The sequence below is a fragment of the Ictalurus punctatus genome, chromosome 3, assembly GCF_001660625.3.
Source record: "Ictalurus punctatus breed USDA103 chromosome 3, Coco_2.0, whole genome shotgun sequence".
Lineage (NCBI taxonomy): Eukaryota > Metazoa > Chordata > Actinopteri > Siluriformes > Ictaluridae > Ictalurus > Ictalurus punctatus.
The window spans coordinates 9136336-9163228 of record NC_030418.2 but is presented as its reverse complement, the minus strand read 5'-3'; the positions used below and the strand labels follow the sequence as shown (position 1 = coordinate 9163228).

At 38.1% G+C, this 26893-nt stretch overlaps 1 protein-coding gene and 1 long non-coding RNA gene across 4 annotated transcripts; one reads left to right on the top strand and one right to left on the bottom strand.

The window, feature by feature from the left end:
• Nucleotides 1-6738: 6738 nt before the first annotated feature.
• Nucleotides 6739-25447, top strand: LOC108261151 (carboxy-terminal kinesin 2). Of its 3 annotated transcripts, none has more exons than XM_053679528.1 (17): nucleotides 6739-6846; nucleotides 7209-7242; nucleotides 9950-10024; nucleotides 10150-10243; nucleotides 10468-10503; nucleotides 11072-11113; nucleotides 11286-11475; nucleotides 11556-11721; nucleotides 11975-12142; nucleotides 15160-15279; nucleotides 17497-17778; nucleotides 18730-18894; nucleotides 20331-20469; nucleotides 23822-23961; nucleotides 24071-24144; nucleotides 25021-25096; nucleotides 25202-25447. In XM_053679528.1, exons 2-17 carry the CDS (start codon nucleotides 7231-7233, stop codon nucleotides 25244-25246), a joined length of 1824 nt encoding a protein of 607 aa, XP_053535503.1. In that variant the 5' UTR covers nucleotides 6739-6846; nucleotides 7209-7230; the 3' UTR covers nucleotides 25247-25447. The 3 variants fall into 3 exon arrangements, with proteins under 3 accessions (XP_053535503.1, XP_053535505.1, XP_053535504.1); XM_053679529.1 differs by having other exon boundaries at nucleotides 6769-6846; nucleotides 9953-10024; XM_053679530.1 differs by lacking the exons at nucleotides 23822-23961; nucleotides 24071-24144; nucleotides 25021-25096; nucleotides 25202-25447 and adding an exon at nucleotides 22545-23027.
• On the bottom strand, nucleotides 21154-23143 carry LOC124627584 (uncharacterized). The gene is made up of 3 exons (XR_008396263.1): nucleotides 23021-23143; nucleotides 21462-21727; nucleotides 21154-21362 (listed from the first exon to the last, which is right to left on the bottom strand). It is a non-coding gene; the product is annotated as an uncharacterized LOC124627584 (long non-coding RNA).
• Nucleotides 25448-26893: the final 1446 nt, after the last annotated feature.

Sequence of the window (26893 nt, the reverse complement as noted above, 5' to 3'; positions counted from 1 at the left end):
TTCTTTAGAAAAAATCCCAATTAAACTGGCAAACTTCCATAAGCACGCACCTGTCACGAGTTCCCCTTTAAGCAGCGCGCTGTGGAGCATGTGAGCGCGCATGCGTGAGCAGGTGCGCGAGCACCTGCGTTTCCCTTGTTGACAATCGTGACATTTTGACACGTGCATTTGTTTATGTTTCTGTTATGTCTCCTCCCCGTTCTGTCATTGGTTGTTGTTTCATGTGTGTCTGAATTGCCCTCAGCCGTCAGCCATTACAACGCTGATTATGTTTGTATATATACCGCGTGCCTCCCAGCACATGGCGTGGAACATTGAGTTATAGTAGATTAGTTTAGAGTCCGCCGCAGCCGCGGTTCTCCGCTACCAGTCCCTCGCTGTTGTTTGTTTCATGTTTGGTATGTCGACCCTGTATCCCGTGACCGCGACTTTGATTCCAGCCTTGCCCCGTTTATGCCTGTTTGCCGATCGTCTGAACTTTGCATATTACTAGATTACGTTTGTGGATTACGTTTTGGATTTACCTGCCTGTGTTCTCTCGTTTAATAAAACTGTTTCAACTGCATTTGCATCTGTCCTATCTTCGTTAAGTCACGAATTGTGACAGCACCGCTGGGTTGGCAATTAATATATAACCACAACGTTTCACCAAATCTGTACTTCATATGGAATAATGGAGATATCTTGGTTAAAAAAAATGTCTATCTTCAATCAGACATAGTACAACTATGGAATACTCACTGTTAGTCAGTTACTTAATAAATGTCAGCTTTTATCATACTCATTTTTTTTTTTTTTTTTTAAAGAACATTAGTGTGAAACCAAAAGATTATGCAATTATCTTTGATGCAATCCCAAGTAAAGTTGTTTCATTGCTATGAAATTCTGAATATTCCTCTGTTAATGTAGACCAACAACATCCCATTTGTAGTGATACAATATTTATTGGTGATATTCATATTGTAAAAGATAAATGCAGCAATAAATATATTAGAAATATATGAAAGAAGAATTACATGCCGTGTTCAACAATGTTCTGGTCATCTGAATTTGAAAACATTAAGGTGGGGGAACAAGTTTGGTCAATAACAAATAAATGCCTTTAAGAAAGTTGCTGGTTTGCTGGTGCAATCGATAGATGCCATATCCAGATTCGCCCGCCTGCTGGACCATAGAAACAAAGTTATATCAATTCTGCAGCCATATGGGACAGTGATGGGGAAATTCCTTGACATCTATGTAGGCAGCCCAGGATCTGTGCATGATTCTCTGGTCCTATGAAGATGCCTGATGTACCAGGAATCCCTTTTCCCTCCAAAAGACTACTTTCTTCCTGGAGATGGGGGCTACCCATGTCTGCTGCATCCTGTGACCATAATCAACCTCATACAGACAGCCTATGACTGGTAAGAACGTCTGCTTAGTTATATAATTACTTTTAAAGTTTTATTTATTTTTTAATTGTTATAAATATAGCGGTACAACTGTAACTTCTACAGTGTTATTGCATTATCACTAAGACATCTTGACATAAATTGACCTATTGTAACTGGATATATTACCTCCTACCAAGTCGTGTTGAAGATTGCTTTAACAAGCACCACATCAAGGCTAGATCATCATTAAAAAACCCGCTGGAGGGCTATCTTTTTGGGGAACCTGAAGATCTGCCCCTATTTGCCCTAAAGGTGGTTGCCGCACGCTGCATGCTACACAACCTTTGTCAGTTCACTGATGACATCTTGGAGGAAGATCATTTTCAGGATGAAGATGAGGAAAATATGGATTTAGACCTTGAGAAAACTGGCAACAACATCTGGGCCAGACTTGCAGCACAACTGTCAGCCCCCGAGGAGCTGCCTGCATGTCTGCAATACTGTGATTAGAAATTCAGTGAAAAGTTACCCGTGTGTGTGTGTGTGTGTGTGTGTGTGTGTGTGTGTGTGTGTAAGCAGCAGTATAAGCAACAGTATAAGCAAATCGAATGAATTCTAAGGCCTTTTTGAGTGTACATGTACAATGCTGTGAAAAAGTTATATATTCAGTTTTTTAATTGTTTCCGAAATTAAAACAAAGACAACCTGAGTAAACAAAAAATACTGTTTTAAAATGATAATGCTATTTATTGAAGCAAAAAAGTTATCCAATACCAACTGGGCATGTGTGGGCCTGTGCCCCAATAGTTACTAAGATCCTAAATCTATGAAACTGCATTAATAATGGGGTTCAGCTGGACTAGACGCAGCCAGGCCTGATTACTGCAAACCCTGTTCAAATCAACATTTAAATAGAACTTTTTCAACAGCATGAAGTTGGTTAAAAGATCTTACCCAGTAATGTACTATGCCAAAATTTAAAGAAATTCCAGAAATGATTAAGAAGATGATTGAAATAGATCAGTCTGGGAAGGGTTACAAAGCTATTTAAAAGGCTCTGGAACTCCAAAGAACCACGGTGAGAGTCATTATTTCAAAATGGAAAAACAGCACAGTAGTGAAACTTACCAGAAGTGTCCGACCTTCCAAAATTCATCCAAGAGCACAGAAATGACTCATCCACGAAGTCATAAAAGAGCCAAGGACAATATCAGAGACCTCCAGACCTCTCTTGTATCAATAAAGGTCACTGTTCATGACTCCACTATCAGAAAGACACTGGGTAAAAATGGCATCCATGGAAGAGTGGTGAGGTCAAAACCACTGCTAACCCAGAAGAACATTAAGACTTTTTTTTTTTGTTGCCAAAACACACCTTACAGATCCTCAAACTTTTGGGAGAATGTTCTGTGGACTGATGAGTCAAAAATGGAACTGTTTGGAAGACAGGGGTCCCGTTACATCGGGCTTAAACCAAACATAGAATTCCACAAAAAGAACATCATACCCACCGTCAAGTATGGTGGTGGAAGTGTGAAGTGTGGGGATGCTGGGCAGAAAAATTAATTCTGTTCTCTACCAGAAAATCCTAAAGGAGAATGTCTGATGTAAGTCCTAGTCCTAGAAGTAAGTGAAAGACTGATCTCCAGTTACCAGAAGCATTTGGTTGCAGTTGTTGCTGTTAAAGTGGCACAACCAGATTTTAAGTTTAAGGGGGCAATTAGTTTTTCACATGGGTGATAGGTGTTGGATAACCTTTTTTGCTTCAGTAATATAAATAAATAAAAACTGTATTTGTGTGTTTACTCAGGTTGCCTTTGCTTTATGTTATATGTCGTACTAATTAGTATGAGTTATACACAAAAACAGAAGAAATCAAATACTTTTTCACAGCACTGTATAATATAATTCTCATTATATTATATGTTCTTCTGTGGTCTCATGTTTATACAAGTATTTATTAGACAATTAAAAAAAACACTTTGTTATTAAGTAGTGGGTGGGCATGTTGGTTGTTGGCAGTTATTCATGTTTTATTATGGCGGATAGGATTACTAGGTGGGTAACAGATATTAGTGGGTGCAATTGCAACTGAATTTTATGCAACTGTATAATAAATGATTCAAGCCATTATCATCACTTTTAATAAGTTTTATTAAAGCTTGTTAACAAACCTCTCAAAAAGAACAAGGAGTCATTCCATCTCAGTCATTGCATCCATCTTTTTCTGAAGGCACACAACAAATTTTGGCAATACAGTTGTTTACAGAAACCTCAATATCTCGGATCAGGATGGCTCTTGCTCCTTGGAACAAAAACTGATCTCTAGAGAACAATACAGGGTACATGGCATAAATTTTAAAAAATGCACATTCCTTCCTTAGCTTTAGAACTTAAGTCCAAATATAATGCTCAAGATTTCTCACAGTGCCACTTTTGCGGTCAGTTTGTGATGGGAAGGTTAGTGCATGCAGAACATTTCAGGTTTGAGTCTTCTTTTTTTATGGAGTGAGAAACTGCAATTTTAAAAAAATTGTCCTTACTTTAGGGTATGATAAATGCAGTAAATGACTTCTGAGCTGTAGTACTATAGAGCCCTTATTTCTGTCAAAATTTCAGGTTCACGTCTGGTCCCCCACAAGAGATATTCAACCTGAACGTGAGGGAATTTTTTTTAAAAAAAACTGGACTTTCTCACTCATGCTGAATTCAATGGACCCTATGATGTCTAATTTCCACCTAATTAGATTTTCTGCCATGTTGAAATTTTGTCCAAATTTCATGCAATTTTGCCCATAATATATTCAGACCAATCTGCACAAAAGTTATCAAATGGAATTTGAATTTCGAAACTCTTCGCTTGTAACAAGCCAAAAAAGTCTGGTGATGAAGTCGCCAATCAGGAAGTGACGCTTGTCTCATTAACGACTTGTCATGAGACTTAGTATGTGTCTTCAGAACTATGACCTGATGCTACCCAACAAATTTCATGACAGTGCCACCTAGAGGTCAAAAGTTACTCTGACATGTAGAAAATGCTTGAATCAAATGTGTTTTTGCTGCTCCTCCTACAAATTACACCCCAAAATCATCAAATTTGGATCATATCATCTTAAGACCTGTCTACACAAAATTATCAAATGGGGTTTTGATATTGAAAACTGTTTTCCCGCACTGTGCCCACAAAGGCAAAATACAGGTTCTTAAAGTCATATCTCTGCAATGCATTTACATATCAGCACCAAACTAGTTATGTATATTGAGGACCACGCCCTGAATGTACCCAAGAAGTTTTGCTCCAGCACCACCTAATGGTGAAGTGCTATAGTAGCATTTACATTTTTCTTTATATATTAGAATACATTACACCTGAAATGGCTTTGAAATACTAAAGTGGTTATTGTAATCTATCTCTCTTTTCCCTCTGAACTCCACAAGTTTCAGCCATATGCTTTCATAATTAAGAAACTAAGAAACAGGGTAAACGGATTACACCATCACACTTGGAATTTAGTTTTCCTAGTATATTCCAACTAGTGTACGATTAAAATAGTACAGCAATGCTAGTACTGTGTACATGTTTACTCAACTCTTCATCACACTTCACCCACAGAGCATTCGTTTACGCTGAGAACACAGGGGGGAACAAATTTATCTGGAGGCCCGAGAAAAGTGGTCCTTCCTGTATATTACAGTGTGAGGATTTATAAAAGCACTACAGTGATGCTTTTTTGTTTTTTACAGTCATAATTATGTATAAGACGTTTCATCTACAGTATAGATCAATCTCAACACAGAGGGAACTACTTTTCTAGCCGCTCGACTCAGCAACAAGGGAAAACATCATGATTTCGCACATGCGCGCTGAAGTGGAAGTGGAGAAGTAGAGAACTGAAGGGTACTGAATTCTCCGGAACACCGGAAGTACTGTTTGTACGAACTGAACGACGGAAGGACGCAAAAAAAAAAATACGAGAGAACCCTTCGCATTTCATGTTTTTACCATCCGGGGCTCCGTAGGTTTCCGGGGCATCTGTAGATACAAGATTACAACAAATATTAAAAGAGAATTCTAAAATAGCACCACAAGGGATAATAACTCAAAACTATATGGAGCAATATCAGGATAAACTACTCATATATACAGTTGGGTCAAAACAGCCTGAGATTGGCCACACTGGTGCGGCTTTTTTCATTCCTCAGTGTGAAGTAGCAGTCAAAAAAAGGGCGACCGATTGTTTATCAGTGAGTGTACACTGTGGAATTATTAGGCGTCCTATTGACACGGCAGTGGTTGGAAAAAAAATCATCACAGCCAAGATGTCGCTATAGGTTCTGACAGTCTATCAGCACTATCAAGCATACAGTCTGGGAAAACATCATGCAGACAAGACATTGTTTACCAAATACATAATCTGCTTCTCATACTTCATGCTAAGGGGCTGAATGTTTCCTTCTTCTGGGTTCCTGCACATGTAGGGATAGAAGGGAATGAAATTGGCAAAAAGATCTATAAAACATGAAACAGTTGATATACAAGTACCATTAAGTAGAGCAGAGATTAAAACCATTATAAAGGGACACGTGCATAAAACACGGCAGGAATACTGGGACACAGCTGACACTGGAGGACACATATATACCATACAAAAACAAATAGGCATGAGTGTGAGGCAGGGCAGAAACCCAAAGGAAGAGATGATAATTACGCGTCTTAGAATGGGTCATGCTGTCTTAAATCTAGCATTAAACAGAATAGGAAAACACCCCACTCGACTCTGCACACACTGCAGTACACAAGAGACGGTAAAACACATTCTATTAGACTGCAAAAGGTATGAGGATGAAAGAACTGAGCTAAAGATGCAGATTGGAAAACAAAACATAACACTAGAGAACATGTGGGAAAACATCTGGGAAAATGCACCGCCCCCTAATAAACTATTTAAAAAATACTGGGATAAGTGAGAGACTTTAGTAATCTAGTGGAAATATCTACTATATAACTATTTATCTCTTTATTTTCTTTTATTTATGTATTATTGATTTGGTATTATTATTAGTTTGATTATTTTATTTTTATTCTATTATATTTTCTTTATTATTATATTTATTATTATTATTATTATTATTAATAATAATAATAATAATAATTTTATTTTTTGTTTTCCAGCCAATCTACTGCCCACACTCCAGTCCAGTAGGTGGCGGTAATGCACCTTTAGTGGTTTGCCAACTGCCATTAAAACAAAAAGAAGAAGAAGGTTTCCGGGGTTACAGCTCAAACATAGATACACTTTCCCCGCCCATGTAGTCCCTGTAGGCGGGACCACCCTCTCTGTCACGATGATTGGTTATGATTTGACCAATGGCGACTTATCTTGAACGGCGGCAAAATATTTAAAAGTAAACAGGTTTGAACGTTCATAGGGCGCAGTTTGGTGTTTCACGACGTGTTCATGTGTAGGTGGTAAGTCAGTGATTTTTCCCCCCCGTCATTATACGATTTTAATCAGCATGGTGGAAATGGAGATATCGTGTATTAGCTCAAATACCGATAAAGGGTTTCGTGAAATTATGGAGGCAAAGTAGTCAGTTAATATACATTACTAGTGAGTTGGTGCCTTCATTAACACTAACGGTTTGCGAGTTAGCATCTCATAGTTCTAATAACAGCAGAGCTGATCATTCATTTTAGTTAGGATAGTTTTGTCACTTTTGTGCTCTAACTTCCTTCTGCCACTTTGCAAACCTTCTGTTTTGCTTAACGGATTTTAACTCGTTGTTGTTGTTGTTGTTGTTGTTGTTGTTGTTGTTGTTGTTGTTGTTTAGTTAAGCACAACCTACAGGATAAATGAACAAAGAGGTGAGTGCCAATTCTTGTTGTACCCCTAGCTATCTAGTTAGCAACATGTCGCCCGCCGTGTTCTTGTATCGCTAGGCAAATCTAAATGTTTGAAACCTCATCTTTTTTGTTTAAGGCTCCAGCCGAATAAAGTACATTTGAAACCTTTTTAGATATCACAATCTAATTCTGAGTGGTGATATTCGTGTAAATGTTGTTTGTGTTGGTCGTTTAAATGTTTGTTTATACAAATGAGGCTTAGTGTACATGTGTACATTGGCACATCCAAACAAACAAGTGTTTTGATGTTAAATGTTTTCATCGTGAATCCATTCAAGATTTGCAGAAAGATTTGTTGGAATATCATTTATTTGGAATATTACATTGGAGATTGTTTGTTTGAGTTGAAATAAAATATAAACCTGGAATATCACTTATTTAATCAAAACAATACCATGCACCATGTAATAAATAAATGCATTTTCAGAATGAAAGATAATTTAAATCCTGCAGTCAAGATTTTGACAATTTATTCTGAATAATCCTTTCATTAGTGTAGGCCATCTAGAGAGGATGAATCATTTTTGGATATAAATTTAGTAAAGACAGTTTAGAAAAATAGTGTGGTGTAATGTGTATATACACTTGCTATCCATTTTATTAGGAACACCTGTACTGCTGCTTATGAGTTTGCATTTATGGCATTTGGTAGGTGCCTTTCTCCAGAGTGACTTTTAGAAGTGCTTTGTAATCTCTCTTAATCCTTAGATGCATGAGTGGGTCTAAAATGTCCTGGTGAGGTCATTTGTTTGCAGTATCTTTTAAATATAATGTGTGTATAATTTCATATCTTGGGTTTTCCTCAAACAAGTTTTTTGTTTGAGGTTTTTTGTCATGGTTTTATTTATTTATTTTTCAAGTTTTACTGCTTTTAAAAATTTCTCTAGTCTTTTGTGTTACTACCCCACTCTTTCATAAGTGGGTCAAAAAAGACCTGCATGCTTTTCTAATGGAATTTCATGGGAATATTTGATTGTCAACTGTTGCTGTCAGAAATATATTAAATGTCAACCACACAAAATATATCAAGTGTCACCCCTCAGGAAAAATATTTTACACAGTAACATCTCATGTAAGTGTGCCATTTTATCTTCTGGAAATATGTCAACAGGTTGATGTACAGTATTTCAACAACATACTTGCACATTCATGTGTGTGCCATGACTATTTAGTGACTGTATGGGTTATCTCATGTGTCAACAAATTAGCCTAGCAGACAATCTGGTGATAATTTGTCAGCTTGTGCTAGCTAAGTAAATGAGCTGCTGTTTGGGGGTCCCTTATGTAATTCCATGTACAAGGCCACTATGGCTGTTGGGAGATTTGAAGATATTTGCTGTGTCTTGTGCTTTGATTACAAGGGGACCAAATCCATCCATCAGGAAGCCTACCATATGGCAGCTTTCCTCCAAGTATGGGACCTGGTTCCTGGTAAACTGCAGACAACGATTCATTCCCAGTGACAGTGTCACTGTGGATCAACAGCTTGGATGACCACCATTCAGGTGGTGGTGCAAGTTTCCACAATATATGAAAAACAAACCTGCCAAGTATGGACTAAAGATCTTCTGGGTTTGTGTTTCACGTGTCCCCTATGCAATAGATATGATAGTTTACACAGGAAAACAACCAGGGGAAGAATTTCAGAATATGGCGCAAAACATTGTCCAGAAGTTGTGCAGCAGTTTTAGAAGCACCGGTCGCAACATCACCAGAGGACCTTTTCATCAGTGTGCCTCTTGTACAACATCTCTTGGAGAAGGGCCTCTCTACTGTGTTTACTCTACGACAGAACAAGTGAGACTTCCCTCCTGTGTTGAAGGCTTCCTTGTCCAGAGAGCTTCACAGCAGAGTTTGGATTTGGTGGCAGCTTTTCCATGGTCCGCTATGGTAGAAGAAAGGAATGGCTGTTGTGCTCCTAAGCACAATGCACTGCAACAAAGTGGTGGATGAAAGTAGCAGAAAGAAAAACCTGAAGTAATTACTTCTACTATATACAAAATTCTTCAATATGACCAAAGGATGTGTTTGCACCAAAAAGAAAGCTGTGTCAGAAGTTCCAAAGACTGCAAAGTCAGTAATGTGTGGGAATGTAAAAAGAATGTAAACTCATTGATTCTAATACAGGTCTTTTTAGATCCACTTACGGAAGAGTGTAGGGTCCAATCTGAGGGTTAAAAACATGTGCTCATGTTAATTTATTAGGTCAGGGACTGAGTACCATTAGTTTAAGAAAACCCAGTTGTGGTAGTTGGTACGGTATAGTAAGATTTTACTTATTTTAAATTAATACTCTGTAGAAACTTTTCATAGCCTGTTGGGCACGAAATCCTAGCAGTTTTTGAAACGCTTCACAACCTTGCAATAAAGCTTACTTTATTTCCTCCCCACCCTGCCTGTGTCCCAACTATATTGTTTGATGTGAACATCAAACTGCATCTGCATGATTTTATGCATCACACTGCCACATGATTGTTGACAAGTTTATTGACACATGATTATTGACAAGTTTATGAATGTGCAAGCATTCATTAAGGTGGCCAGTGACTGAAACATCTTTCTGTTTATATGTTCTTACAGGCTAAGAATTTCAACAAGCTTGTGAACAACTAAATAATCTATTAACTGTTTTATGCAGTCAGATTGACTCCTAAAATTCTTCCTCCAGCAGAGTAGACTACCAGTCATGTCGAAGAGGCCTTTCTCCAGCACCACTGATGGAGAGTATCAACAGCCTGCAACGGTGTGGTTTTGTTCTTTTTATTTAAGAAAAGAAAAAATGAAGCAACATGTTTTGTCCAGTCCCTTTCATATAAACAGGTCTGTTTAATCTTTAAAACTTCTATTCTCACTTTATATTATATTTAGAAAAAGATCCGGAAAGTTGAGATGGGTCTTCAGAGGCTCAAACCGCCTACTAGTGTAATCCCTCCAAAGTGTCCTGGGCCAGTCAAAGCAACCAGTAAGTGATGGTGCTCAAACAATCGGTTAATTCAAACACCACATTACCAGTTCAACATGTAGTGTGTTGACACTTGCTTCACATCACTTTTTGTCATGTGCCATACTTGAGCATCAGTTCACTAATGTTCCTTTCTTTTCATTCAAAAGCCAACAATACTAGTGTTTTTAGATGTAGAATTTACTTTTCTTAATCTTGTTTCATCGATAAACTGCTTTCTCCAGGCAGAGCAGCAACTGTGGCTGCAGCTCCCTCAAGAGGTAAGTTTGTATTCTTAAAGTCTGGGTCTGGAAAGTAGAGCCATGGCAGTGCTCATGTTCAGATAATTTTTTTGCCTGTTTGAGTGGTCACTTGTATTTAGTTGGTTTAATCTAAACTTCAATAACTCAATAACAGTAGGGGTAGAGAGGGATGGAGATATGTTTTATTTTTATATATATATATATATATATATATATAGATAGATAGATAGATAGATAGATAGATAGATAGATAGATAGATATAATAGATAGATAGATATTAGTGTGTATATTGCACTTGTGAATTATGAGCATAATATATTTCTAGTTACGTTCATAAAAAAAATCTCTGAGTAGTACCCTGAGTATTTTTTAATAAATAATCTGTGGTATGTCTATGTTCATTTAAGGACTTGAATGGTAACAAAGAGCACATCACTACCAGTATTATTTCCTCCCCAAGAAAATAGCTATGCCATTTTGAACTCAAAATGATGTGCAAGTGTCCTGTCATGACTGTACACTGACAACTGAAATGTGATTCAAATAACTATGGGAGGAAAAATTACCAGCTAATTTTGTTTTTAGGTGCTGCAAAAAAACCATCTGCACATGCACCAGTAATTAAAGGTAGGATGATAAACTAGTTTGCTTGTAATGTGATGGGTTTTCAAAATTTTATTTATTTATTTATTGTTTTGATGTCTTGTGACCAGTCTGGCTAACCAGCCTTCCCGAGACATTTTAAAGGGCCAGCATTTGTTACTCTTGTGGTCTGAGTTGTTCCATTCAACATGTACAGGAGCATCCAAGAGACCAGGATGGGACTTGAAAGGAAAAGTCCTTGACCTGGAGAACAAACTTCAGAATTACCAGGGCCAATTGAAGTCTTTTAACCAAGAAAATGAGAACCTTAAAGCATCAAATGCAGAAGTGCATAAAAACAATGTACAGGCCAAAGAGGAGAACGAGCAATTAAAGCAGCGCCTTAGGTAAACTGCACACTATATTTGAATTGAAATAACATGGTTTTGGTTCTATGACTAGGTTTTGCTTTAAACATTATTTGCAGGACCCTTGAAGAGAGACTAACTAATCTGGTATCTGTGAAAGAGGAGCTGGAGAGAACTATTAAAGAAAAAGATGGTCTGCAGAAAGATCTGGAGAAGCTAGCTGAAGAAAATGGGATTTTGCTGAAGTTAAGAGATGACCTGACTACTGTAAACGGCAATATACAGGCATGTCATTGTACCTACTATATGAAACAAATGTATCCATATCTTACTTTTTTAAGAAGATGCAGATATGATTGAGCATGCATTTTGGCCATGCACAACTGTCTGCACAAATGTGTCCTCTGAAAGTTCAGAACTCACTTTGCTGTTAAGCTGAAACTCTTGCATCTTTTGTGCTAATATTCAAATGTCTTTGTTCACCTTGCTTGTGCCCTTTTTTTTCTTTTTTTCCTCCCTGCTTCTATTCCCCATTAAGAGCCAGCTTTCTATTCAGACTTCTGCTCTGGCCCACTGTCAGGATAGTCTCCGAGTGTCTCAGGATACAGTAAAAAGTTTGCAGGAATTGGTGGCAAGGCAGCAGGATGAGCTTCACTGTGGAGAAATGGAACGCAGGAAACTCCATAACACAATTCAGGAGCTGAAGGTAAGATGAATGGCCTACTGTAGAAGTAGTGTTCTAAAACATTCTAATACACGTTTGAATGCTTATTGGAAGCAATAAGAATGCAGTTATCTTTAATTTTGGTGTAAAGCAAGTACATGTGGTTAAATGTAAAAGAAATATCACTGGTAGATGCATTAATCATGATCTTGCATGATTTTTTGCTTAATGAATCACTTTATTATTGTCTGAAGTAACCTAACTGTAAAGTCTGATATTTGGCAAGAAGTTGACTGGTGAATTTACAAGCATTTCAGCAATCTGATGCATAGAAAAACTTTGACTATACAAATAATTTGAACCAAATTACAGTTGTTACCACTAGTAGTAAGCAAAGGTGGTTGTGGGGATGTCTGCAAGGTTAGCCAGAGCATTCATGTTTAGTTAATAGGTAATGTTCATCTGGCAGCAAGACTGAAAGTAGATAGACCCTATTCCCTTACTATCTTTTTATAAAACCGTTACACGGATATGCCGTGTATTGTAATAAATCCTTCATGATCAGAGAGACAAAATGCATTTATTAGGTATGTTGGTTTCAAGAAAGCTTGGTTTATTCTTATTATGCAAGCCATTTTTTAACTAAAAATATTTTGTGGCATAATTACTACAGCTGCAACATCTAATTGAGAAATCGGTGTCAGCTAATCTCATATCAATGATATGAGGATACGGACTGAATGGCGATGCATGGTGGCCCGTTGGGAGGTAGTTTATAACGTTGCAATGCGTTAGCGTCGTTAACAAACAACTGGCTATCGCAAACATTACATGAAGCCCAATGTTGGCTGGTTTCATGGCCACAGTGCCAGCTGCCTCTACCAAACATATTATATGGCCTGTCTTTCAGGTGCTTTGCCAAATTCCAGGTGTTTCCTCGCTTTGTTTGAAATGAACGATACCACCTTTTTACCACCTCTTTTACCACCATTCCTCTAAACGTGTTAGGGCGGAGCTAAACTTGTCACCTTCTTCTGTAGTTTTTCCTGTGTGCTTGTAGGCATTCTTCATCTTCAAAACACTTGCGCTATTTGCTGCCCCCATCAGTTCCAGAAGAATTGGTACCGACACTACTGCAGAAAAACGAGTACCGTTCCATTTTAAGACTGGTACCAAAGTATCGGTTCTCGTGACATCCCTACCGTCTAGTGTATGAATTTTAGAAAGGTAGTATCATTTGTGTGTGTGTGTACTTTGTTATTTTATATATAACACTAATTGGAAGTATAAGCCACTATCTAGTCAATGGCATGATGCTGCTAGCTTTAGCAGATACCGAGTCAATGACCATGCCTTTTATCAGTTTACCATTTGTCAACGTTACCTCATATTCCCAACATGACCTCAGTCACCGTCAGACGAAGGTGAAATCAAGTGACTGAGGAAGAAAGTGTGCGACCTCCAAGTTCTCTAAGGCAGGGGGGGCATTTTATATTCAACACTGCAGAGATGATCAAACTCAAAGTGTGGTTTGTGTAGCACGGAAGCACAACAGTGATGTACAAGCACAAACTCATGTTCGTATCCAAAATGCTGCACTGTGTACAAGTTGCTTAAGGGGTTTAGTTTAACTTAAGTGATGTTAGTAACAGCAATGTTGCTCCTCACTCACATGGAGTTGGTGATCTACAGTGTAGCACAAGTAACATCTGTAATGTCAAATTAAAACACTATGATCAAAAGTAAACGCAAGTAAAATAATATGCCTAAATGCAGCGAGCAACTGAAACCACACAGTGCATTGAAAGTGAGGCTTGTTTGGGTTTTATTTTTTAATTAGTAATTTGTATATAAATTACTACTTTAGGACTGTAATTCAGTGCTTTTTGTGCATCCATAAAAATAATGCATATAATTAGTTTAAGTGTTATGCCTTTTTTTTTTTTTTTGTATTAAATGGATGCACAAAAAGAACAGAATTAAACTACAGTTCTAAATTAATCATATATTCTGGTATCTGTGTATTGGGTTCTTTTCAGTCTTGTATAATTGGACAAATGTCTGTTTTGTGGTTTATATTTAATGCTAAGTTTGTGGATTTTCTTTTAAGTAAAATAACAGATGGTACTGAATGTTTGCCCCTGCACCCCCCCATCTGATTCAACCAAAAACTAATCGATTATGAAAATAATTTAGTTGCAGCCCTAGTAATTACTCTTAAGGCCACAATATTTAATCTCTTCTGAAAGTATTGGAACAGCAAGGACAACTTTTTTTTGCTATACACTGAAGACCTGTGGGTATGAGATCAAATGATACAGGAGTTGGATCGGAATTTCAGCTTTCATTTCCTGATATTTACATGTATTAAACCATGGGGAACATGGCACCTTTTGGTGGCAGACAACCTGCAATTTTTATTGGTGTGCAAAAGTATTGGAACAGTGTCTTAATGTGGATTTCATATTTGGTTGCATAAGCAAGTTCAACACTTGACTGTCCAGATGAGACTGCATGGTATACAGCTTCCTGGTTGAGTTGTTGCTCCTAGATGCTTCCTTTTCAGGATTTTATAGTTGACTGCAGTAGCTTGAGCAGGGCAGAAATTTGATAACTGACTTCAGATTGGTGTAGATGAAATGGCCGAACCCAAAAACTGGAAGCGGTGACCACATACTTTTAGCCATGTAGTGTTTTGTTTACCCTGAATGCAACACCACTAGTTTTGAGTAAAACTACTTCAAACACATTTTACTTCAGTGGTAGTCCAGCTCCACATTACAAGTCCATTTAGAAACCATGTTACTGTCTTTTAATAATTTGGTATGAAAATAACTAATGAAATTAAAGACACTGAACTATGTAAAAATGTGAATTACCTTAAAGAACTGTTGGGCCAAATGTGGGAATGTTTAATGTCTAAAACTGGGAATAGAATGACTACTAATATCATCTGTGAAAATGCTGGTCTAAAAAGAAAACTACATATACATGTTACATCAGCGCTTGTTTAGAGCTCTCCTTTTTATTTCTTTTCTATTTTTGTAAACCCCCCCCAGGGTAACATCAGAGTTTTCTGCAGGGTACGTCCTCTCCTTTCCAACAAGGAAGCAACCATCCCACACATTCAACTGCCTACTCATGACAAGAAGTCTATAACACTTGCAAAAATGGAAGAGGTAAGTACAAAAAATGGTCAGGTAGTAGTGAGGCTTGAATTTTACAAGTCTGAAACACAAACTTATTTTTTGGTCTGAAACTTTCCTTAAAAAGGTGAAGGAGATTCTCTTCTATCATGTATTCTCTTATATTATGAACTAATATCAAATGCCTATGGTGAATGTATTCACTTTACCTCTTCTGTTAAGCTCATCGACTGCCATCCTTTATTATCGCTGATGCATGTATTTTTCGATACCTTGAAAAGACTTATTTTTGTAGTATGGCTGTGTGCTTTGTCTGAATCTGTCTAGCACCTGCACAAGTAGAAACCCGCCCACGCACTGCTGCTTATCTATGTGTATAAATACTCCTGTTCTGCACGAATAAACCAGACGTCTCTGTGAACAGCATGTCAGTGTGTGTTCATTTGGACTCTCCAGGCCTGAACATTGCGGTCAACCACACTTTCTAGCTCACAGTAGCACAGAACTAAGAGTTAAGAGAAGTAAAAAGCTGACTGAGGACTGAAGGACATAATCTGAGATTCCTTATCTCTAACAAAAGGCTAACTGTAACATTTTAAAAGGAAGACTTGGTTCCATGTCAAATTCTGTGTAAAAGGCAGCTTTAATGTAGGGTACAGGTTCCAAGCTTGCATCGTGAATTGCCCACCTGTTCTGCATGTTAGTGTCTTCTCTTCTGTAGCACACCTGTTTGCTGATTATTTGAGATGGGTGTGTTTGACTAGAGAAAACACTAAAATATGTAGGACCGGAGCTACTCCATGTCCAAGATTGGGAACCTGTGATCTAGGGCAGTGTTTCCCAACCAAGGTACAACACCACCCTGTGGTGCTGTCTGAGAGCAGGGGTGCTGTGTAAAAATCCTTCTAACACTTCTAAAATGTGTGAAACATTGTAATATAGCTATATGATCAATATCTGATGTCTGAAATAACACCCCCCGCCCCGCTGTCCTGTCAGCAGTGTGTCAACATCAGTATGTGTAACGTAGGAGTGTTTCTATTCATAATAATTAGCATGTGATGATGCGAGGGTAGTGCTAAAGATTATGGAAGACTTCTTAAAAGAAAAACTCCAGATGCTTCTTGACCATCATCCTCGTGTAGCTAAAGCTTTGTTTATACATTTGTCTGGCTCTGCAGCATGAGCCTCCACTGACTTTGTGCACACTTCCCCCATATGGACGAGGAGTTTATACTCGACACGCTCGTCATTGTAATATTCTTAAACGAAAGTTGGCAACTCCTGTGTATTCGTCCTATGAACCAACAGGAAGGTGCTAAGAGAGGAGGCACTTTGTCGGAACAACCATAGCAATTGCAAACAAGGCGAGTTGCTGAATGCTGACGAATTGTTTGTTGACTGTTTTTCAGTACACTTGACTAAACTCCACAGTGGGGGGGAAAGCAAAGAATCGTATAAAAAATCTTGTTGTAATGCGACATGTGTAAAACTAAATTGAACAACCTTTTTTTTTTTTTTTTTTTTTTTTTTTTTTTTTTTTTTAAAGCATGTTAGCAATTACTGTAGACATGAGCAAAAAGTGGGTGCTTCCTTCAAATGACATTTCTCACATTTATAAATTCAGGTGATTACGTTCATCCATCAGTGCAAATGTCACCATGTATAGAGACAAAAGAATGAGGTTTAATCACTGTCTGACGGGGTAGTGTAGTGACTGTTTTTATTTGTGAAGATACTGAAAGTTTTTGGTGATGCACTGTTTTCAGCTCTGGCTTTATTCCTTCAACAGTATGTACAAAGCAAATCTAAATCGTTATTTTTAAAAACCTTTCCATGAATTTTGTGCCATCTGGCTATCTCTATGGATGGATCATAGAGCTGCCTGTACAATTGTACCTTTTGGCAATAACCTCGAGGTGACTCTTAACTCGCACCTCACAGCAAATTACAAAAAATGCCGTGCAGAACGCCACAAAAAATGAGGCCTTGCGCACTCCATGCGCTCGACCGCCCACTCCGCAATGTTCTTTTTGCCACGCGCTACCTCGTGCTATTGCAGACACGTAGAGTATAAACCAGGCTTAACGCTGTCTAGCATTAGTGTTTGTAAGGTGCCACATATTTAAAAATAAATAAATAAAAATTCAAAGGGTGCTGTAACTGGAAAAAGGTTGGGAAACCGTGACCTAGGGAAACTAGTTTGTGTGTGTCTCTCTCCCTCATTCTCTCATTTTCTCTCCCTCTCAGTCGCATGTGGGACGGGCTGCAGAGACTAAAAATTACATCTTCAGCTTTGACCGTGTATTTGGGCCACAGAGCACCCAGAGTGAGGTGTTTGAGGAGATCTCCCTCTTGGTACAGTCAGCTCTGGATGGCTACAATGTCTGCTGCTTTGCTTATGGCCAGACAGGTAGTGGCAAAACGTTTACAATGGAAGGTGGTGACATGGATGACACGTGGGGGGTCATTCCACGAGCTGTCCAGCAGATTTTCAAGTCTGCCAACATGCTTCGTGAGCAAGGCTGGCAGGTAATGGTCCAACTATTCCGGCTGAATTAATGTGTTCATGAATGATTAGGTGCACAAAGCACTTAACCAACTCCTCAGTTCCTCCTACCTTAAATTGATGGTTCATTCAAAGATAAAAGTTCTGTCAATTACTCACCCTCATGTCGTTCCAAACCCATAAGACTTTTGTTCATCTTCGGAACACAAATTAGGACCTTTTTAATGAAACCTGGGAAATTTGTCATTTACAGTCCAAGTATTCAAAATTTTCAAGCTCCAAAAATGCATAAAGGCACTGTAAAAGTAATCCATGTGACTCCAGTGGTTTAATCCCAAGTCTATATTCACACAATGTCTTCACTTCCACATAGATGTCAGACTCCGCATTCATGAGAACCACAGTGCAAGAACGGGTTAAAAAGTCAGAGTAGTCAAAAAAGTCCTCTATATTGAAATCTGCAGACATCTTCGTTACACAGATTTGTTTTATGTGACTGTACAGCGTCCCTCCTGGAAGCGCTGCACCGTTTAGTCAAGGAAGATGGACTCTATGCGGAAGAGAACATTCTGTTAATAAAGACTTAATTTGAGTTCAGGGGGTTTTTTTTGTTTATTTATTTTTTTTTTTTATAAAATTGCTTCACAAAATTGGGATTAAACCACTGGAGTCATATGGATTACTTTTTACGATGCCTTTATGAGCATTTTTGGATACTTGGACTGTAAATGGAGGGACAAATTTCCCAGGTTTCATTAAAAAGGTCCTAATTTGTGTTCAGAAGATGAACAAATTCTTATGGGTTTGGAAAGACATGAGGGTGAGTAACTGACGGTTCACCCAGATATGAAAACTCTATTGCTTTAATGTAAATTATATAGTCTATAAAAATACCAATATTATACCTGCGTATTAAAGTGCTATTGGAAGCTACAATGGTGACTTAAAATTGTATTGCATTTGTTTATTTGCAGTATACCTTTACAGCCAGCTTTGTTGAAATTTACAATGAAACCCTGCGGGACTTGCTGTATCTGGGCAAACCTAACAAGAGGCCAGAGCATGAAATCAAAAAGACCACAAATAATGGAGTCACAGTCACCAATCTGAATTACCAGAAGGTCACCACTGAGGATGAGGTATTTTTTTTTTTTTTTTTTTTATTTTATTTTTTTGTGTGCATGTGTCCTGCTGTATATTTCCCGTTTCAGAATTACGGGTATTCTGAATTTATTTATTTATTTATTTATTTATTTATTTATTTATTTTGAGAAATGACAAAAGGCTTATCTGGGAGACTTGAAATATGGCACAATTCTAGAGCTACACATAATTGCATTGGTTGATTGCGGTCTGTGATGCCTTAATGTGATTGATCAAAGGGTGGGTTTTTTTTTTATTATTTATTTTTTTAAAATTATTATTATTAACTTATTGTTTTTTGGTTTTTTTTGGTTTCCTCAATGCTAAAATCCCTCACATCTAGATAAGACAATAAAATTGCCAAAGTAATTGTAAGTTTCTTGCATATTTGTATTTTCTACTCCATTCATAACATTGTGTGCAAGTGGCTGAAAATGCATTGGAGCAGAGAATGGATACTGCTCTTATTTCAGTTTTGGGCAATCCAAGGTTCCAGCAACAATTTCATTTTGCAATTCAGGAAGTGTTTAATGCAGGGGTGTCCAATCTTATCCGCAAAGGGCCAATGTGGGTGAAGCCACACCTGAGTCTACTGAAAGCCAAGATCAACTGATTTAAATGAGTGGAATCAGGTGTGGCTCCTGCTTGGTTGGAGGGACGATGGAACCAGAAAGGCTAAAATGCTAACTAGTTTCTGGGTTTTGGCATACAAACTTGTTGCATCGTAGTGAGTGAATTTTGCAGCACAGGTATTGTATTTAAGTTGGGTGTATAGTGCATCACCTTTTTTAAAAATTATTATTAAGACAACGTATCCAATTTGTTTCAGTCTTGTACTATAAGTAACGCATTAGTTGCATTTAATAAACTAATTATGTATCTATATTTATTTTCATACAAAACTCTTGTTTCTACTTGTCCCATAACCCATAGCTTTCTATAGCTTTGCCTCATGTACACTTCAGCACCTGATGGCTAGACCAAGACAGTGAGGGTGAGACTGCAGTGATTGTCATAATGTTGAACAATTCACATGGCTTGCTAACCTCACAGCTAATGTAGCTAATGTTATTTGTGGTTGGGACTGAATTTGGGTGATTTGTCTCTCTGCTTTTGATGTGTGTTCCTGTTCGAGGCTCAAAAAAAATAAGTTAAAACTTAATGCTGTTCTGAAAGTAAAGAATACCTCTGTGTGGTCTGACCTGCACTGCAGTCATCTTTCAGTTGCTCAAATTGCCTTTTTAAACACTCATTCCTTTTTTTTATATGCAGGCGTGTCTCTAAGTGCACTAATATTTCATAGATTTGATCTTGTATGGTCATTTTGGCCAGCACTATACATGGCACATTTTGGGTATGTTTACATTAAGCATTTGTATTTTACTTGAGTGTCTGTTTAAACATTAATTATTTTATTTGCTTTTAATTTCAGGTTTGCAAGTTGATCATCTTGGCAAACCAAAACAGGTCCACTGCCCGAACAAACATGAATGATCAATCCTCTCGTTCCCATTCAATTTTCCAGCTGGACATTGACGGAGAAAACACTGGCAGAGGCACCAAGTGCAAATGTAAGTATTCTAAGTATTTAATTGGAAAATGGGGAACTTGATTTTCTTTTTAATTTAATAACTGCTTTGTGAAAAGCCATTTTATCCATATATAATGACCCCACACTATTGACATAGTAGATACTGGAAAACTATGCTATTCTGCTTTTTCAACTGCTGAAACCAAGTGCAAATAAATTTGCCAATTTGTTTGGTTTATTATAGATGATTAATGCACTAATACTCAGATTGATATATATAATATAATATAATACACACATACATATATATTACACACACATATATATATATATATATATATATATATATATATATATATATATATATATATATATATATATATATATATATATATATATATATATATATTTTTCACACATATATACATGCGCACACATACACAAATGTTATTCAGTACTTTTTAGTACACTTGACAGTTTTTATTCCAACATGAATACATGCCTGGTCCCTGTTTTTGTAACAAATGTAGAAATTAAGCTTGTACATTCAGCTGGTTGCTGTGTGGGAAAAGTAAGTACACCCATGGAAATTGTTCCCTTTTTAGACCTATTTGGACAAGCAAATATTTGATCCTCTTTGAAACCGTGCCTATTAATAAAGGTGATGCACTACAATTTGAATTACTACAAAATGTAAATTGTGTAATTTGTCACTGTAGGGAATTTAGCCTGCGGTGGGCGGAGCACAGACACACAGGAGGCTGTTTTAGGGTTGCTTGTGGAGGGATCTTTATTCAAGACAGATGTGAGGGGAGTGCGCGCGCGTGTGTGTGTGTGTGTGTGTGTGTGTGTTGAAGTGCGATCGGGCGGTGAAGGTCTTGGCTGTCTTTGGTGACGACCAGGAAGCGGAGCCTTCACTCGCGGCGACTTCGTCTAAAATAACCCCACCAGGAAAAACACACAGCAGCGGTTAGCGGACATGCACGCGTCACAAAATATCGCTTAACACACACCAGCTACTTGCGCACATACTCGGAGATCCTCTTCGTCTCTTGCGCGTGGAATATTGCCCTTTTTATATTCTCCCCTCGCCTGCTCGATGGTGGAATTCTTTCCGCCCGGTGCACCATTCATGAGCCGTGGGTGTGTCGGTGGCCCCGCCGCCCCGTACTCTCTGGCCGTCCAAAACACTGGTGGCGCTGAAGCATCGATGTCTGTCTCTTCAGCTCCTCCCGCGACTGCTGTAGTCGCGGGAGGAGACAGGAGCAATCTTTGTTTCCTGTGCGCCAGCCACCGGCCTGTCACCACAGTCACATGGAAAAAGTACACCCCTGTATCACACCTTCAAATCCATTAAATTGGAATCAGGTGTTCAAGATTGGGTGCCAGTGATTAGAACCTGCTTAGGGAGTGCAGATGGAACCGGTCTTATTTATACTCCACTCGTATATCTAGTGTCTGCCATTCTGTGCGTGTGGTCATCATAACGCTGCCTGAGATTTTCTTTGATTGCACCTTTCATTTCCCTAGCAAGTACAGACTCACCGTCTTCATCATCACAACAAGACAGTATCTCCCACCTCAGTGGTAAGACTGATGAGAGGGTTGTGTGTTTCTCACCACAGAGTGCATATGTAAAAGGACTTGGTGCTCCAAGGACTTCTCTTAAAGTCTCTATAGTTATGTCCGTGACTTTGGGCATTTCTTTCGGTCCTCTGCCAGCACGGCACAGTTTGCTGCTGTTCCAAAAACATTTCGACCATATCATACGATGAATTCCAGTGGGTGGGTTCGTCGTGTATGAGTTTATGTTCTGGGAGTGAGAGGTCTCTGTGTTTTTTGGTGAGTTGGTGTGAGCGCTTTGGTGATCTAGTAAATGCAGATACTGATTTGCGAAGCCTTGACGGTGCTGCAGATACCCTGTTGATGACAACTGCTTTATTTACTGCAAGATGTAAATTGTGGTCGAAACATGGGTTGCATGTGTAATCATCTTTTGAAGGCCTTTTGGTTATTGGATGCATTGTCTGTGATGCCTGGCGTTCTATAAATGTCCAATTTCCATTCTTCCTTTTGTCTCCACCCCCCCCCCCCCCCCCCCCCCCCTCCTCAAAGGCCTCCTTCAAACTCTCCCCTGTATGCTCAGTGTTCAGACCACTACAGCCCAAGCACCAGGAGTCCATCTCCCAGGGGGGATTTGAAACTGGTCTAACTGGCAGGAAAACCCTGAAACATCTTGCAACTGAAAGAACATTGTATGGAACAGTGGTCAAAAATTCCAGCAAACCTGGTGGACAATTATGCAAAACACCTACAAGAAGTTATTTCTGCTAAAGGGGGCAATTCATAGTTTTCATGGGAAGTCACATTTTTATAGGAACGCACACCTGGAGGGCAAAACACTGCTTTCTTCTGCTGCCCAGTGGTTATTTTGAGCATATCTGTTTAGCTAAAATGCTGGCTAGTTTGTTCAGGCGGATGCACTAACAGTTTAGACTGTAGGAGTTAGATATTGTGTTAACCAAAATATTACTGCCCTAGAATGCGTCTTACGGTGAACCTGAAACTACGGTTAGTTAATTACCACTCACCTTTCCTCTGACAGTGAAGAATTTCTTGGCTTTCATGTCCCAAATGGCAGCACTATTGACCCATTCAGATCGAAAACACTAACTCTGTACTTTTGTACGCTTTCATCCTGGCACCAGTGTAAGGGGATGGATTGTCCACAAGATATGTAAACATTGCCAAAGCGCTCTGGCAGGGACCTTGCTGTTTTCAGTTATTGAAATACTGTGGTGGATGCTGTATATGGATCGTAAGTGCCCAAAACTGGCAGCTTGTTCAAATTTTTATTCATTTATTTCTCCCCACCATTGAAAGGTGAACAAAATATTCGTGGCTTGAAATGGATGGAAAATTAACATGCCTGTGCTGCAGTTCCATGGAGTGTCCAGTGTTTGCTGCCATTTTGAACAATGTTTTGCCATCTAGGTCTCTGTGCCAGTCACATGACAAACTGTGAATATTAGCTTCTGAGGCCAACGGTGTACTTTTTCCAGAGAATCAGATCTAGAATAAATGGTTGGAAAAAAGCTAATTTTCCTTGTGGTTTTGTTCAACTTTTGTTAATAGGCATTGTTTCAAAGACTATCAAATGTTTGCTTGTCCAGATGTCAAGGCCAACAATTTCCCTGGGGTGTACTTATTATTATTTTTTTTTTCAAATGACTGTAAATCCAAGTATTTCTGCAGTTTGAAGGTAAACAAACGGTTGTCTCTGCTGTTAGTGATCACATACACAGATACTATGCGACAAACCCCTGCCCCCTTTTTCTTACCTGCCAGCTATGATTTTCTTTACCCCCTCCCCCCCCCTCCTCTCCCCCCAGCCTCTCTTTGTCTGGTGGATTTGGCTGGCAGTGAAAGGATCCAGAAAACCCAGTCTCAAGGAGAAAGGTTTAAGGAAATGACTGCCATAAACTCTTCGCTCACCAATTTGGGAATTGTCATCACTGCTTTAGCCAACAAGGTGTGCTTAAAAAAAACAACTAGCTCTGTATACTTTGAGCTGGATAGATTTTTGGACAAATCTAAAATCCTAATTCTCATGACTCCCTTTCATCCACTGGTCTGTTTAGGAGAGCTTTGTGCCCTATCGCAACTCAAAGCTTACCTACCTGCTTCAGGGATGCCTGGGTGGCAACAGCAAAACGTAAGTTGAGAATTGCACCCATGTTAAATGAGAGCTTGAATTTCTATTTTATATGTTCAACTTAAATTGATAACAGACAATTTCTGAATAAGCCTTCTATGGACTTTAGGGCTGTACAATGTAGATAATGTGAAAGTTGGTGGATGTTGCTAGGATGCTAAGAATTAAGATTAAAGTATATAATTTCTAATCTCTGATTTAGATGTTCAACAAAATACAAAAAAAATGCTTTTCAGTAATTGTCAATACATAATTTCTTGAGCAGTGGCCTGCATGTGCTCAGGAGAAAATTGGCAGTTCAGAAGTTGTGTGTATCTGGTAGAAATTTTACACACAACTAATGGTTGCTCAAGGAGTCTCATCGTATTTACTAAAGTGGATTTAATGGATGGATACAGGGACTTTCAAATTATAAACTAACTTGTGATTTGGTTATTTGAATGAAGGAAAACCAGCTTTGCAATGTACTATATAGTTAGCTAGAGAGATTTACATTTTCATTCAACTTTTCCAGCGTTGAAATTGATGGACACAAATCTAGGTGCAGTGTTTCAGGCAATAACATTCATAGCAATAATCATATCTATTAATTCATTTGGTACATTGTCGGGTTATGGAAATAAATAACTGAAATTAATGCAAAGTTAGTGCGAGGTGAGGTGGTGAGCAAAAATGAGCAAGGGAGGCTAAGATAGTCCTGATACAACAATCCCACTTGTGTTTACTTGTTTATTGGTTAACTGCTCATATCAGTCACATTTAATTTAAATGATGTTTATGGATTCTTCAAATGAACTCGGGTTTAGTCTGCATCTGTGTAAAAACTAAGGTCATTTAAAGTTTAACCAGGTGAATGATGTTTCTTTTTGTGTCTAGTTTGATGTTTGTAAATATTTCACCTGAAGAAGAAAGTTTCGGTGAATCACTTAATTCACTGCGCTTCGCCAGCAAGGTCAGTATTTATCTTCCAGTGGTTTATGTTGAATATTATTGCGATGATGCCCGTGTGATTTTGTTGACCTCTTTTGAGATGTTTGATCACTGTGTACTGTTGCAGGTGAATGACTGCATTATTGGAACTGCCACGGCCAATAGGAAGTAGCATTTTGTTTTTCTTCTTTGACCATCTGAAGGCACAGTTACTGGTCCATCTTTATGCTTTTTCAGTATCTGTCTGCCTTGCATTTTTGAAGATGTTTTTAATCCATTTTATTGCTTTATATTTTAATCTCATAATTTTCATTTTCACACTGTTGGTGCAATTACCTGGACATATCAAAAATAAATATTTTTGATCAATGCATTCGTTATAAAAACACTGATGCCTTTGTTTTATAACTACAATACTTTTAATTATACTCAAAGAACTGAAACCATGAAATCATAATACTTGATTTGATTTAGTTTTTCCCCACATGGCTTTTCTGGTCATTCTTGCTGTGGGTAATACTGGCTAATAATACAATAGTTTTCAGCTCTTTTTTTTTTTTTTTTAAACATGCTTTGTGATTTTTAAATAAACTGGAAATAAATACACAATTGCATTGAGAAAATTTATTTACTGAATAAGCTTTAGTTCATTAGTTACATTTTATAGGGCACTCTTCTAGACGCTCAAAGCACTTTACATAGTATGATTTTAGGGGGGGTGGATCTCCTGAACCACCACTAGTGTGTAGCGTCCACTTGGATGATCAGATGGCAGCCATAGTGCACCAGAACGCACACCACACACCAGCTATGAGTGGAGAGGAGAGAGTGATGTAGCCAACTCTGAGATGAGGATTATTAGTAGGCCATGATCATGAAGGGCCAATGGGGTTCTACCCCTACTCTTTACAAGTCCTGGGATTTTTAATGACCAGAGTCAGGACCTCAGTTTAACATCTCATCCGAAAAATGATGCTGTTTTTACAGTACATAGTGTGCACATGACTAAAATACAGTACTCACCCTGCATATAAAGATAATTTTGTAAAATCCAAATAAGTTGTACAGATCTTTATTGTAAAGGGTTTAAACAATCTTTCATGCTTGTTCAATGAACCATAAACAATTATGGCACGTGCACCTGTGGAACAGTCCTTCAGACACTAACAGTTTACAGGCGGTAAGCAATGAAGGTCACAGTTACAATAACTTAGGACACTAAAGAGACCTTTCTACTGACTCCGAAAAACACCAGAAGAAAGATGCCGAGTGTGCCTGCTCACCTACGTGAACATGCCATAGGAATGCTGCAGGAAGGTGTGAGGGCTGCAGATGTGGCCAGAGCAATAAACTGCAATATCTGTAATGTTGATGCTCACCTACAAGACCTTGTCTGGAACAGCACCCTCCTACCTCAACTCTTTCCTGAAGGCTTACATTCCCTCACACAATCTGCGATCGATTAGCGACCGATGCTTTGCAGTTCCTACTCAGCGTGGCTAAAGGTCCCTTTCCAGAACCTTCAAACTAACTGTTCCTCAGTGGTGGAATGAACTTCCAACCTCAATCTGGACCACAGAATCTGTCACCATCTTCAAAAAACAGCTAAAGACCTACCTCTTCCGTGAACACCTAACCAACTCATTTATATATATATATATATATATATATATATATATATATATATATATATATATATATATATATATATATATATATATATATATATATATATATAATATAATTTTTTTTAAAAAATTTTATATATATATATAATTTTTAAAAAAAAATTTATTTAATAAAAAAAAAATATTGCACT

Excerpts from the sequence above, each read along its gene's own strand:
- LOC108261151 (XM_053679528.1), top strand. Across the intron at positions 11,114-11,285 it reads ACATGCACCAGTAATTAAAG|GAGCATCCAAGAGACCAGGA; the intron begins GTAGGATGATAA and ends CAACATGTACAG. Across the intron at positions 17,779-18,729 it reads TTCGTGAGCAAGGCTGGCAG|TATACCTTTACAGCCAGCTT; the intron begins GTAATGGTCCAA and ends GTTTATTTGCAG.